A 14,252-nucleotide genomic window follows, 5' to 3' on the forward strand; every position below is an offset into this window, starting at 1 on the left:
ATCATTAATTCTGCATAATTCACAAACTCACTCGGGTTCATTCCGACTAAATTCGACTTCACGGCTGGTAGCCCTTTACGAGTTCGCAGTTCTTGCGGACTAGGACTGGTGGCGCCTTTTTGTGTCAGCCACTTGAAACCAGGACCTGACTCAGCCAGGGAAGTGGGGTATTTTGAGTGCGTGAAACACAAACCACCTTGATTAAGCGCCAACCCAGCCAATGCCGCGCTGCGATCGTGTCATGTGAATGTGCTCCGTGCGCCGCCGCGCAGAACCGGCAGGTCACGTGATATGGTCTCGGCGCCGGATTAGGTGCGCCTGCTCGTGACGTCGGCTTCGTCTCTTTTGAAACGACATATGGCTGCGCCGCGTAGACAAAGCGGCGCCTGCTGCTACTAGTGCCCGCGCACAGTGCGGCTGCGCCACGCACGACTCACAATCGAAACGGCACAGCGAGAGCCGTCAGGGATTCCGGACAATATGCTCCGAGGTACGGAAGGGCAAGGTCGGCAAGGAGCTCAATTTATTCACGAGGAACCGCTAAGAACAACGGCAAAATTAAATGTCAAGTGCCAAAGGAAACGACTAGTCCCCCCCCTTCCCCTTCATTGCCGCTGTAACCGCACTTTCCTTATAAACAGCTGTTACTACGGAAGTGCTCGACAAAGGGCCACCGCGCTGAGGCGCGCACAGCTACGCAGCGAGACTGGTGCCCAAACCGCTAAAGTCAAATGGGTTCTTGTGGTTTGCGGTGAAGGATGAAAACAACCGGCCAGCAGGCAAGCAAGCACCTGCGTAGCACGTTTTCTACTTCTTCTGAATTCATAACCATATTCACTATCATGTCGAGAATTAAGTTCACGGTATTACTCCCATCACAAACTTATCAAGTTTACGAGCCTCGCACATCCCAAATTCATTGTGTTCACGAGCCATTCACCATCACGTCACGAATTCATTCAGTCATTCACATCACAATGAATTCTATTGACTTCACGAAGTCCTTCACAATCACAACACATCATGGTTAATTCAAATTCACGAAGTCATTCACCATCACATCACGACTTCATTCAACATCACATGAATTCATTCAAATTCACAGTCATTCACCATCACATCACGACTTCATTCAACATCACATTACGCATTCATTCAAATTCACAAAGTCATTCACCATCACATCACGACTTCATTCACCATCACATCACGACTTCATTCACCATCACATCACGACTTCATTCACCATCACACCACGAATTCATTCAAATTCACGAAATCATTCACCATCACATCACGACTTCACGACTTCATTCACCATCACATCACGAATTCATTCAAATTCACGAAGTCATTCACCATCACATCATGAATGTTTTCAAATTCAAGAATTCATTCAGAGCAATTCAGATTCACGCCGTGAATGTGAATCAAGGTGAATGAGCGAGTTCATGAATGAATTTGCCGAGGTATGGTTGGGACAGGCTTTAACCGGTCATTCCAGGGGTGTCTCGATACACCAGGAGGGCCATGTGCGGGTCTCTTGACTTGTAGAACAGCTCTTTTATTGTCCGCACCATACGCTCCGCTTCCCCATTCGCCTGTGGGTAGCGTGGGCTGCTCGTGACGTGCTGGAAACCGTAGCTCTGGGCGAACTCGGCGAATTGTCTCGAAGAGAACTGCGGCCCATTGTCCGATACCAGCACGTCGGGGATCCCAAACCGGGCGAATGTACTCTTGACTGCTGCGATGACGGACGTTGACGTCGTCAATGTCAGGCTGATGACCTCTGGGAAGCGGGAGTAATAGTTCACGACAAGCACTTGGTTTTTCCCCTTGAGCTCGGACAGATCCGCACCGAGTCTCTGCCAGAGACGACTGGGAGTCGGTGTGCTGATGAGGGGCTAGGAGCGCTGTACTCTTGTTTGGGCGCACCGCTCGCAGGCTGTCACAAGTTGCTCCATTTCGCTGTTTAGAGTAGGCCACCAAACAGCGTCCCTTGCTCTTGCCTTGCAGCGTCCGATGCCCTGATTGCCTTCATGTATCAGCTGCAGTATCTCATGTCTTACCTAGATTGTGGAAACCAGCTGAACTTACAGAAAAGGGTGAGGAGAGAAAGGAGAAAAGGCATCCGATCGCTGGATGCAATGGAAAGGAGCTCAGCTCCTTCCCATTGCAAGTATCTCGTGTTGCAGCGAGCGTGGAATGAAGATGCGGCGGTCTTTAAACTGACATATAAGCTACTGCCTATCTCCTTAACAGAGTGGATTTTGGGCTCTTAAAGAGTTGCAAGACCCTTGAGCCTGAAGAAGGCATTCAGATGGCAGTATTATCCTGTTCATGCTTTGGGTGGGTTTGCCTATATGCATGTGTATGTCTTCCTCTCTGCAAGGGTTTCGAAGATGAAGTGTGTTATACTCGGGATAGTACCCACTCTTTATAAGGGGTGACATAACCTAGGCCGCCCCTCGGTCTTCTCCCTATTGGCAGCAAGTTCTGTGACCTCCCTACGGTTAAGAGAAGTCCAAGCTTAGTAAAATTACAGAAGACACTACAAATATCAAGCATTCTGATGCGTGGTACTAAAGAGATTCTACTGTGAGTACTCTGAACACAGTGGTTTTAAAAATGCAGACTACATCGTTCACAGCTTCTTTGATGGAACGGGTTGTCTTCAAGCGACAGAGGCCAGAGTTGATATCACATCTCTCTTAACTTTCTTTCTTTTGCGGTTTTAGCAACATTTCTGACACAAATAGGTTTTATCAAGTGAATGTAAGGGCGCGAACGAGCTGGTTTAGATTGAGCATCACCTTAACTCTTAGACTGCAGGCAAAAACAGCACAAACACTAAAACGTTGATACCTTTTAGTGTCGCTTTTGCCTTTGTGTCATTTTTTCTGGCCGTCTCGGTGCCTATGTCATGTTCAATTAAGTTTTCTGTTTGGATTTACTGTAAAAAAATGTCAATAGATGTCTCAGTCTTTTGAGGAATTTCCAGCTTCCTTTGATGTCTTTAAAGGAGGACAAATGCAAACATATGACACACAGATTGCGTACCTGTTATGACTACCGTATTTACAGGAATGTAGGTTGACCATTTTTTCAATTTTTAAAAATCTGAAGTGGGGGGTCGACTTGTAATCGAACCAAAGCCTTCCACCGCCGGCAAAAACGAAACAACCGCAATGTCATGAGCAGCTCGGCGTACCCCTAGCACTGTGCTATTTTGTGCACTCATTTTACAAATTAATTATTTTTTATTTGTGCAAACGAGCATTAATAATAGCGATTCACAAATTAACCCGAATGTACGGCGGTGAACAGCGCACGGCGCGCCCGACTCTCGTGGGGTGGCGGCACTTCTTGTAAGAGTCACCCCGTAGGCCGCTGAAGGCTGGCAGTTGCAGGTCTTGGATGGTCTTTTCCAAGCGGCTGAGTCGAGCCGCTATATCCTGGGAAGGTGCGGCTGCTGCGGGATCCGATGCTCGTGATTGAAAGCTGGCCGCGGCGACAACCGGGGGTGTGGAGTATTCTGCAACACGATCCGCCAGATCAGCCAGGCGCTCCAGGGGCATGTCCTCACTTGCTGCGAGCACGACGACCATGTTGTGGGGCAAGCGCTGCAGAAATAGCTCACGGAGGAGCGATGTTTCAGCATTCGAAGTGGCGTCGCCCAGAAGTTGTCGCATCCGGCGCAGTAGCCGGGAGGGACGCTGGTTACCAAGCTCCTTCATGTTGAGGAGATGCTGGAGGCAGCTGCGCTCCGACGTGGTCTTCCGGGCGAGGATAGCGGCCTTGAGGTTGTCATACTGGTTGGATGTCGGCGCCGCCGCGAGGATGTCCTCTAGTTCATCGGCGACTTCAGCTGGCAGCGAGGAGACGACGTGAAGATATTTAGTCGCTTGCGAGGTGATGCGATGCAGCAGAAATTGCGCCTCAACCTGCGCAAACCATACCTTGGCGTTCTTCGTCTGAAATGGAGGCAGCTTGATTCGAATTGCCGCTAAAGATCCCGTCGGAATGGTGTCCCCAGCAGCAGACTGTTTGCTTTCGGAAATGGTTGGAAAATTGCCGGGAACCATGAAGGAGTCGCTCATCTGGGGTCACCAATTTGTAGGGATGTGTTCCGAGATTTTGAGGACGCGAAGGAAAAAACGTCCGACTCCGTGATTGTACAAATTGGTTCTGTGGTTTTATTATCCGTCTGAAGACAACTGTGCCGACTGCGCACGGAGGGAAGAAACCTGACCCTTGAGCCCGGCCGGTGCGCCGAAGTGTTTACTCGAATGCGCACCGGAGAACCAGATGGAGCGCGCTAGGGTGCCTCGACGTCCGAGATTAACATATGGCGGAGACGGAGCGCCTTGACGTCTGAGATAAAATATATGGCGGAGGCCGCCACATGCGCATCTAAAGATTATTTTTTTTTTTTGCTGATATGCAATGTGGGGGGGGGGGGGTCGACTTATAATCAAGTCTGCGGCTCGTTCTGGGTGATTGCTCGGCCACGGCAGCAAAGTGCGGCAGTCTGGGACTAGGCAAAGTTTAGGAATTTGATCAAGGCGAAAGCCTTATATGTCGATCCCATTACACGAAAGGGCAGCGTCGGCATTGTGCCTGAAAGATGGCCATAAAATCCCAGTCCAGTGTGTCCTGGTGCAATCCCAGTCTACTCATGCCTGCTTTACCGAATTTAAATGCCAAATAAATTTCTTTGAATGCAGCATCTTGCAAGAACAGCACTGCAATCTTTTTGAAGGCTGAGCTGTTTATTCAGCCAGTTGTGCTGGTGCCCTGGGCCACTTGTGCTGTGGTTCGCATGGTTTCTGAATCACCCGAATCCCAATCTTTGATGACATGGCTACCTCCAGGTCCTTATGGCTCAAGCCTCAGCACAATGCCAGCAATAGTTTACAAAACATGAAAGACGTTTACAGTTCTCTATAATGCCGAATTAGAGCGCAGCTATTGAGGAGGAGGAGGGGAAGGTATGCTCTCCTCCACCTCCATACCCTCCCTTTCTCCTCTCCTGCTCTCCCATTTAGCGTGAAATTTTCGTTTAATTTCCCTCCAAATTTAGCGAAAATTTTCCCAATAAATTTAGCAGAGAAATATTCCCACTTAGTTTAGCAGGAAATTTATCGAAAATTTTAACGCTAAATTTAGCAGGAAATTTATCGGGGAAATTGAATTGGCCTTGGAGGTCATGTGACGTTAATTTCCCCGCTAAATTTAGCAGCGCGAAAATTTTCCCACTAAATTTGGTGGCAAAATTTCCCCACTGAATTCAGCAGAAAAATTTCCCTACTAAATTTAGCAAGAAAATTTGCCTGCTAAATTTAGTGGGAAAATTTGCCTGCTAAATTTAGTGGGAAATTTTCCCCACTAAATTTAGTGGAGAAATTACCTTGCTAAATTTAGGAAAAAATTTTCCTGCTGCATTTAGTGGGAAAACTTTCCCGCTAAATTTTAAGCGGAAAATTTTTCCCTCTAAATTTAGTAGTAAAATTTTCCTTCTAAATTCAGCAGAAAAAATTTCCTTGCTACCTTTAGCGGGGAACGTCCTATAATGCAATGCACGGTTACGTCGACGCTGACTGCGACGCTGCTCAACCCGGAAACGGGTGCCTAAGAGCGCGTGTTTTAAAATTCACTCTTGAGATCAAGCAAACAAAACAGGTTTTAATATTGATTTATAGCATCCTGTCGTGTCACCAATTCGTAACAAGTATTTCTGCCAAACTACAAGGACAGGAAACAAAACAGTTGTGCAATCAACCTCTGGCTTCCTGTTGACAGACCTCTCATGACATCTGGTTCAATATTTCTGGCCCTGCTGGCACGTTGAAAACACTACCATCTTCGCAACGAGGCGTGTGAATTGCTCGGTCGTTACTGTTTTACCGTGTTGTACAAGCGACGTATCAATCAGAATTTCACGACTTTACTCCAACAAAATGTCCTCTTCTTACCTAGTTGAAAGAACCGGCGACAAATGCTACCGGCAAAAGCTGACAATCGCAGGCCAGGAGCTTCGAGATCCATTAGATGCTGCTATTCAGAAACACGTCTTCACCATAGATGCTCGCCAGTGGCCGGGACTAGAAATTGGCAACATCTATATCTACCTTGTGGAGGGGTCCATGCTTGGACCCCTCCACGAGGTAGATATAGATGCAACTGCCTTCAAGAGTTACATGTAGATATAGATTGCAACCGTCTTCAAGAGTTACATGCTTGAAGACAGTTGCAACCTGTTTTTGAGTGGTAGGGTTCATGCTGTTTGCTTATTTGGGGCTACGACAGGGAGCACAGGCATCATTCTCGTCACCATGAAAGTGGAAGCTAGTCAAACCTTCGGAGGGTACCACCAGCCTTGGGCCATGGTCAAAAAAGAGGGCACAGTCCTAAGTGTCCACAGCACTTGCATGGCAGAGTGAGTAGCTTGTTTTTTCCTTTCATTTTGATTGCTTTCTGATCGCAGCAACACGGCCCCTCCCATTTAAAATCATTTTGTGCCTACAGGCTCAGCGAGGCCTGCAGTCACGTAGCTGCGCTCTTGCTTTGCGTCGAAGGTGACGTCAAGTTTGGTATTAATGACCCAAGCTCGACTTCTGTCCAATGCCGCTAGTTGACAGCATATTCCACTGCATGGGTGTGCATTTAGTAATATGCTTCCGTGGTTTTTTACCTTTTTCACAAATTGCCACGTAATAACTTTTGCACAAAGTTCTTTCAATTTTTGCTTTAAAAACATTCACACATCTTTGAATAATTCAATAAAACAAATATTTTATAATTTTACCATAAAGTTACGAAAGAACGCCCACCCAAAGTTTTGCTGTGGTGATGCCAGAGCAAAACTTTATTGTAATTGTAATTATAATTGATTTCCACAGATGGCAATGTACGTGGCTAAGCAGAAAGGATACAACCCTTATGCATATGCGCCTGCTAGTCAACTGCCACATACACTATTGACGAAAAAAAGATCACACACGAGAGAAGCAAGAGCAAAAGAACACAAGAGGATCTCGATGCCACTCAAAGGGAAAAGAAAACGCAAAGTTCTTGAGACTCCTTGTTTGAAGTTGGCAGGGGGCTTGAGGTGGGTAAGAGAATAGTTAGGAAGTCTCTGTCAGCTTCATGGGTTCACTATGGCGGATGGTTCTGCCGCGGAGCTACTCGGGTTGCCCAGTTTTACTCGCCCGCACTGCAGAAGACAAGGGGGTTCCCGAAGGCGGCCCATCGAACACCCGACAAGGCCTGCATACCCGCGACGTACGTAGCCTCTCAACAAGGGTCACCACTAAGGGCTCCGAGACGTGTGCCATACGAGCTGGCGAAGGTGATGGATGACTGGCCAGAGATGATGCACGTAGCACAGTGCTGCACACTCTCGAGGCACTCGCAGTGGCGCTGTTGGTCTGGGGACTAGATTGCCGAGGATTGCCATAGTGGGGAGCACAAGTGCTGTGTAAAGCATCCGCAGCACTATTGGCCTGCATAATTTGGCCACGTGCTTTATACCCAGCGTCCGTCAGATCCTGGAGACGACACTCAAAATATGGGCAGAAAAGTCCAGATTGCTTGCGAGTGTGACACCCAGAATATTGACTGAATTCAAGACAGCAAGTGGGGGACTGGCCAGTGTGTAGACAGGAATGTCACTCTTTTTGCTGTTGGTGAAATGGACCACGGTAATTTTTGACGGACTTATTTGGTGGAGTTATAGGCAAGGGGGGCTTTCTTTTTATCGTAATAAACTTTACAAACTTAACTACCACACGCTGTGTTTTGTTTTTCTCGAGTAAATACCATTTTCCAAGACACGGGAATCTCTACAAAAACGTGGCTCTCAATAAGCATGTTTATTTGGCTCTGAAAAGAGCCGTTGTCACTTGGAGAAGCCTGAGGCTTCATGCAGGTGTTTCTTTACTCCAGCCTACGCAGTTTTGTTTTCAGTCTGGGACCGTCCTCCACCACATAAAACCCTGTGCAGTACTGCTTGAAGGAGACATACTTGCTGCGAGCTATGAGGGCTCTTCAGTGCCTTACATGACCGGTTGCTACTTTCGGGAGGAGGGCATGCTTGGCGAAATAGATGAGCTCTGGCAGCAGCACTCGATCAACAAACTCCTTGTCGAAGGTGATGGTCTCAATGCGTGTTGAGTTGGCAACAGTCTTGTTATTCGTCCAGAGAACAAAATCGCACCACTCGTGTCCGGTCACCGCCATCTGCCCTTGCACCTGGTAGAAGTAGGTGTGAGTTTTCTTAAGGCGTACCAAACCATCCACGACCTTGCAGCAAAACTTTTTGTCCTTAAAGTCCTTTATTGGTGTTAGCCAATCTTCTACGATGGACACTTCACCTCCAAAAGACCCCCTTCATTGTCCTCCTTTACCATGATGCGGTCTGGCGATGCAGCGATGAAGCTGCACTTTGGGCGAATGTGCAGCCCAGTCTCGAGGATCTCGACAGGAGTGTCGAATGCTGCTATAAGTGATGTGTAGGCAGCAACGGCGGTGCCCTCATGTGTCCTCCAATTGCACATGGCCTCACTTGAGGCATCTGGACTCGGGTACAAAATGTCCTTCACCAGGTGCTCGGGCTTGACGCAGTTGATGACAGCAAAGAACACCGACGCTGTAATTCTGCCCTGCCGCTCTTCGTGCCACCTTCCATTGTTGGCTTGACCGATGGTAAACTGGGTCACTTCTTCCCTCTCTTTGTTCGTCAATCTGAAGAGGGACTCTGTGTTTTTCAATTACTCCACAAATCTTCATCGTCTTGAATGGGGAGCACTGGAGTCGCTGGTCCGAGTTGCTGCGCACCCACTGTACAGGAGCCACTGGAGGCCCTGTGTAGCGACACTGAGAGCATCCCGAAGTTGCTAGATCTCTTCAGCCAAAGCAACGCCAACATTCTCGCAGGGTTCAAAGGAGCGCCATCTCTTCTCCTTCACCGGCCTGTTGATGAGGTACTTCTGGAATGTGATGCCCGCAAGTGGCGTCAAGGGAGTAGGCTTCTTGTTTGCAAAGAGAAATTTTGGCTTGTCAGTTCAGTTCTAAATTGAGCTACATCTAGGTTCTCCATTTTGTAATCATGTTAATAGCTTGTCATCCAAGCGGCTTTATGTAGAAAGTGCAAAGTGATAGTTTCATGACTTAATGAAAAAGAACACGAAAAGCATTGGCTGTTTGGTTCCTCATGTTTACCTAGCAATGAGAATGAGCTTCACTAAATAATTTAGACAGCTTGGATGTTGGTAAGTTATTCTCCAATATATTAGGTACAAAGTAAAATGGATTTTATTTTTTTTATGCCTTTGTTATGTTACAAGTTAGTTTTTGCTTCCTTATTATGTGTCTTCATGACCTGTACAGTGAAGAAAGGTTTTCTCAAATTATAAGGCTAAAAGATATATTTTAGGCCTCATCATCTGATAGAAATGTCTCCACGAGCTGGCTATGAGATGGTATCCTTCTTGGGGTATTTGATTGTAGACTGGCCAGAACAGCCAAAGGAAGTTTGTTCATATATGAAAACCTAGCGGGCAATTGGTGTTGAAAGGATATTATGAATGCTCCAAACACAAATCCTTTTTTACTTCCTGAAACCACCAGTCCTTTTTGATTGGGGTATGGGTCCAAGGGGAGGTAAGGGGTCTAGGGTGCTGGTAAACGTTGATCACGTGTTGCATGGCGGGCATCTATTTTGCAAGCACCAGCATGCCATTGTCATTGCTAGTCTGGGCACACCAGCAGACATGCCCATGTACGGTCTTCACCCATGTGTTCAAGACACTGTTCTTCGTCTTGCCTGCAGTGGCCATCTCGTTGTAAATGCCTAGAAATTAGAAAGCATTACTAGCTCAGCTCGTGCCAAGTCTGGAAGACAATGTAGGTAGACATATTATTCGGTCAAAATAGGGTGCTATAGTAAAATCGCATTTGGTCCAGCATGGACAATATCATCAACTTTAGTATACTCTAAGATGATGTTGGAATAATGCCTCATGTATCTTGACAACAAAGCATGTTGCACTACCTTTACATTAACAAATTTCATCTTCGGTTATACTTTGAGTAATTTAACAGGTATTGGAATTCATTTCTCAAATATTGTTAGTTTCTTCGATGTGGCATGAGTCAAACCGGTGCTTGGTGTCAGGGTATCTGTCCATCAGGGCCTTCACCCTAAAGTGCTGTTTAGTCACAAGCTATACACAGACAGTCCCGTGCTCACGATGAAGTCCAGGGAACACTTCATGCCTTCTGTATCCATGTGATTATTCTATTTTACTTCTGTCGATTAGGGTAGGAACAAATTCAGTAAAATGCACACCTCATCCATGCAATGCAATGACATAATTTTATATTTAGCCACTCCTTATGTGAAGAACCTTGACTTATGAGATCTTGTTGAATCTGGCGTGAAGTATTGTGTATGTCCCATACTTTGCTGAGTAGCCAGGTGTGAGTGCACGGCTATTGCCTACCAGGTGGAGCTTGCTGCCTTTCTTGGCTGTCGGGAGGAACTTCTGTTCAGCTTCTCAGGTCTTTGAAAGGAGAAAACTCAATGTCGGGCTCAATCACTGGGCATGTTTAGTCAACTGAAAATCTTTGTTGTCAGCTCTGCTCACTTTTGTAGCAGCAGGAAACACCAAACAGCTCTGAAGCCAGAAGAACAGTGTCTTTCTTAGGACTTACATTTTTATGGAACGAAGAAGGCAAAGAATGTGCGTAGGACTGGCACCAGAGTATGTGATGGCAGCAGGTAGCGGAATGTTGAGGAGTGCCTTGCTGTTGACTCGGGGCTGGTTCTCCCACACAGTCTTGTGTCCTCATGCACATGTAATGACAGCGTGCCTACCCAAGTGAGAATATAAAGTGGTACTTCAAGTGGTATCACTTAGTTTAAAGTGGTACCACTTTGACTGCAAGTGGCAGCACTTTGACTGCAAGTGGTATCACTTGGGTCTGTAAGTGGTACCACTTGAGGCCAAGTGGTGCCACTTGGGCATGGAAGTGGTACCACTTCAGGGCAAATAGTACCACTTGGGCCTATAAGTTGTACCACTTCAGGGCAAATGCTACCATTTAAGTTGCAAGGGGCAAAACTTCCAAGTACCTTAGCTCTGGCTAAAAAGTGCTAAAGATTGGCCCAGAAGTAGCGTCAATGCATTAGACTTGCATGTGCAGAAAGTTGCTTCCATGCATGCCAGAGACTCGCCACCACTATACCACAGCAAAAAATGGCCCCAGCAAGGAAGCAACTTGTATTCATTTTATTCACAGTTTACACTGTGAAGTGCTTCCATAGAGAGCTTGATAGTTTGCTTCTTGTTGCAACTTTTTGCAAAATTACCACCAAGTGAGCTTCAGTCACAAAGCGATTTGGCTTAGCTAAAATTATGACTACTTGCTGATAAAATAAAAAGTATTTCTATTTATGAAAAGTATTAGGTGTGGGAAAAGCAAGTTATATAGCTAAAAACCAAGAGATGGGACACAAGGAATGCATTTAAAAATGTTACCGGAAAAGAGAAATAAGGCTCGGTCATGTGGGTGAGCAACAGAATTGCAAAATTTTAAAAAGATTGCAGATATAATATTAGTGTGCCTAGCGACCAGGAAAACCGGGAATTGTCAGGGAAATTTTAATTACCGGGAAAAATCAGGGAATGGTCGGGGATATTGTCAAAAAGTGAGCCTAGTCAGGGAAAATGAGCCGGAAACGCCATAGAGTGCCCTGAGCAAAGACTTGAGGACTTGGGGGCAGAAAAATAGGCATTAAATTCTGCTAGAGCGGTTCGCGGGCTCTGCTCACCCAATGTAGAGTGTGCTACCCAATACAAAGAGAACAGCCGACAAATCTAGTCCAAGCTTTGGATTGGATTAGATTGGGGGGACAACATTGCGCTTGATCCAGTTAGAGCTACTAGATTTAGTAACAAATGGGAAAGCCGCAGACCCCAATCCAATCCAAGCATTAAGCCGAACGGATCTGAAAGTGTGCATCTGGAAGCCATGGCCATGCACTATGCTGCCATTCGGTTATTGATGTGTGTGGTTGAGTATTGTGTGTTCATTGTGTTTCCGGAAGTGGCCTCTTCAATGACGATGTCGGTGGCAAGGAAGTGCTCAAACCGGACTGGACGAACCCGAATATTTCGGAATATGCAAGTTAGATTAAGCCCATGCAAAATGATGCTCACAGTGCTCAATGCTCAATGCCTTGTGTTGTAATGGTCTTATATATTTCATCGCCTGTACAGTGGTCAGGGAATTTCACCTGAAATTGTCAGGGAAAACCTGGAAAAGCCAGGGAATTTCAAAATAATAACTTGCTAGACACCCTAAATATGGTACAGTGTACAGCATAATAATCTAGACCAGTGGTTGTCAAATGAGGGTCCGCAAAGGTGCTATAGAGGTCTGCGAAACCCTGCCTCATCATTCAAGCCCGGCAATAAAAGTTGTCTTTTTTTAGATTGAAAGGAACATTCTAATTTTCAATTTTCGGGCCTTGTGTGTATGTCAATGAGAGAAGTCTACTTCCCACTAGCTCCACTCGCTCCTCTTTTGCGTAATCATTGCCAACTTTCACAGCTGTCGAGTCTCGTTTCAGGGGGCTAATGTACTGCTCACTGTGAATGACGCAACCACACACCTGCATACGATTGTACTCTTCAACACTGTCCACAATCCCCAGGTTCTCTTGCAGCAGGTGTGTGACATCTTGAGGTGCTTGTTTGGGTCTGCCCAGGAGCTCTGGTGTTGTGTTTCTCTTCATTGTCTTTTGAGAGCAGTGCTTCCTCACTTCTCCTGAGGCCATTGAGAGCAACTGACGAAAGTTGTTTCGGAGGAAAATACGAGACAAGGTCTGAAAAGCGATGCCATTTGCTGAGGTCACCAACTTCAGTAAATGTCCCATATGACTCAAACTCGAAGCAAGAGAGTGTCCACAGTGGTCCATGAAGCAGTACACTTTTTGGCATGTGCACCAACGTGTGCACACGTAGAGGCACTGAGTCATAACAACAAATTTAGTGATTTTCTCCGTACTTTCATGTACATCCTCCTTCGTTACAAGGGTTTTCATGAGCATATCCGTGTAGAACAGTATGTTGTTGTCGCTTTCCCGGAATTTCTCAATTTCGAATGGGACCGATTCTTCCTTAAGCTTTTCTAAGTTGCACTGAGCAAGGATAAGGTTGTCATGTAGTATGTCCAGTTCTTTGCATAGTGTGCTTACTTTCTGCTCAAACAGACTTACTGCTGCCACAAACCCTCCCCCCCCCCTTACTGAATACCCAGACCGGGTATAACAAATGTCATCCAAGTGTGTTATTTATGGGCTCCTACAAATATTGTGTGCAACCCTCATAGAGTAGTAAAAGCATGCAAACTGTCTTTAATTAGTACCTTCTTAGGCAACCATCCACCACTGCCAGCTCACTTGTCCCTCGTTGACGAAGTACCGTGTGAACAGCTCCCGCACTGCTTTGGCGTCGTCGCTGCTGTTGCTTCCTCCTCTTCGAAACCGCCTCATGACTCCAGCGGGAGTCACACCCTGTCTCCATAAGCCGTTTGTACAGTTCCTGCAGGCCATCGAAATAGCATTGTTGAACCACGCATGTTTATGATGAGTTTCACTACTGTAAGCATCTATATCAAACTCAGTTACTAACAATCTTTCTGAACCCTTTCCATTCACCACATCTTTGCATCCAGTTTACTTCAGTGAGCTTGCTTGTGTTAAGTTGTACTTCAGGCTCTGCTCTTAGCTTCCAACCTCTGGCAAGTTCGGCCTCCGTTTCAGACTGCAGCCCTACCTCGTTATGGCTCTTGGCTTGTTGAGTGTGCAGCTCTTTTTGAAGCCTCGATTTGTTCACCTTGCTTGTGGCTAGCTATGCTTGTAGTGCTACAATGGTGTTGCTGCATTTGCAGTTTTGCAGCTTGCTCCTGCAGCTTGCTCCTGCAGCTTGCTCCTGCAGCTCTGGTGACTTGTGTTTGAAGGTTCAGACCGTTGTTCGGGGATAGCATCCCGTGGTGGGTGCCAAATTTTTCTTATCTGCTTGCGCACAGTGTTCATGAACCGTGTTCCTCCCGTTCTGTGGCCGTTGGATGCTAGAGAGTGTGCACAGTAACCGCGGAAGAAGTGCCTTTCTTGAGGGCTTCACCCTCCAAAAGACGAGGACGGATGGCACAGCCGTGTCCCCCTGAAGCTGCCGGCCACTTGC

The 14,252-nt window shown here is 46.6% G+C and overlaps 1 protein-coding gene across 11 annotated transcripts in view; it reads right to left on the reverse strand.

Moving 5' to 3' along the window:
* Positions 1-14,019, reverse strand: part of LOC120847150 — a 32,661-nt gene extending 18,642 nt beyond the window's left edge. The window contains exons 1-5 of one of the 11 annotated variants that reach the window (XM_042287734.1): positions 13,845-14,019; positions 13,435-13,610; positions 12,680-12,892; positions 10,717-10,875; positions 1,404-3,944 (exon numbers count right to left, since the gene is read on the reverse strand). In XM_042287734.1, coding sequence (XP_042143668.1) covers positions 3,294-3,944; positions 10,717-10,875; positions 12,680-12,844 — 975 coding nt within the window. In that variant the 5' untranslated portion in view covers positions 12,845-12,892; positions 13,435-13,610; positions 13,845-14,019 and the 3' untranslated portion in view covers positions 1,404-3,293. Of the gene's footprint in view, positions 1-1,403; positions 10,620-10,716; positions 10,876-12,679; positions 12,893-13,434 lie in introns of those variants that run through there. The other 10 variants (XR_006076991.1, XR_006076988.1, XM_042287736.1 and 7 more) reach the window with 10 other exon arrangements.
* Between the last annotated feature and the right edge of the window lie 233 nt (positions 14,020-14,252).

This window comes from Ixodes scapularis, unplaced genomic scaffold (genome assembly GCF_016920785.2).
Source record: "Ixodes scapularis isolate PalLabHiFi unplaced genomic scaffold, ASM1692078v2 ptg000247l_1___fragment_3__unscaffolded, whole genome shotgun sequence".
NCBI classification, from domain to species: Eukaryota; Metazoa; Arthropoda; class Arachnida; order Ixodida; family Ixodidae; genus Ixodes; species Ixodes scapularis.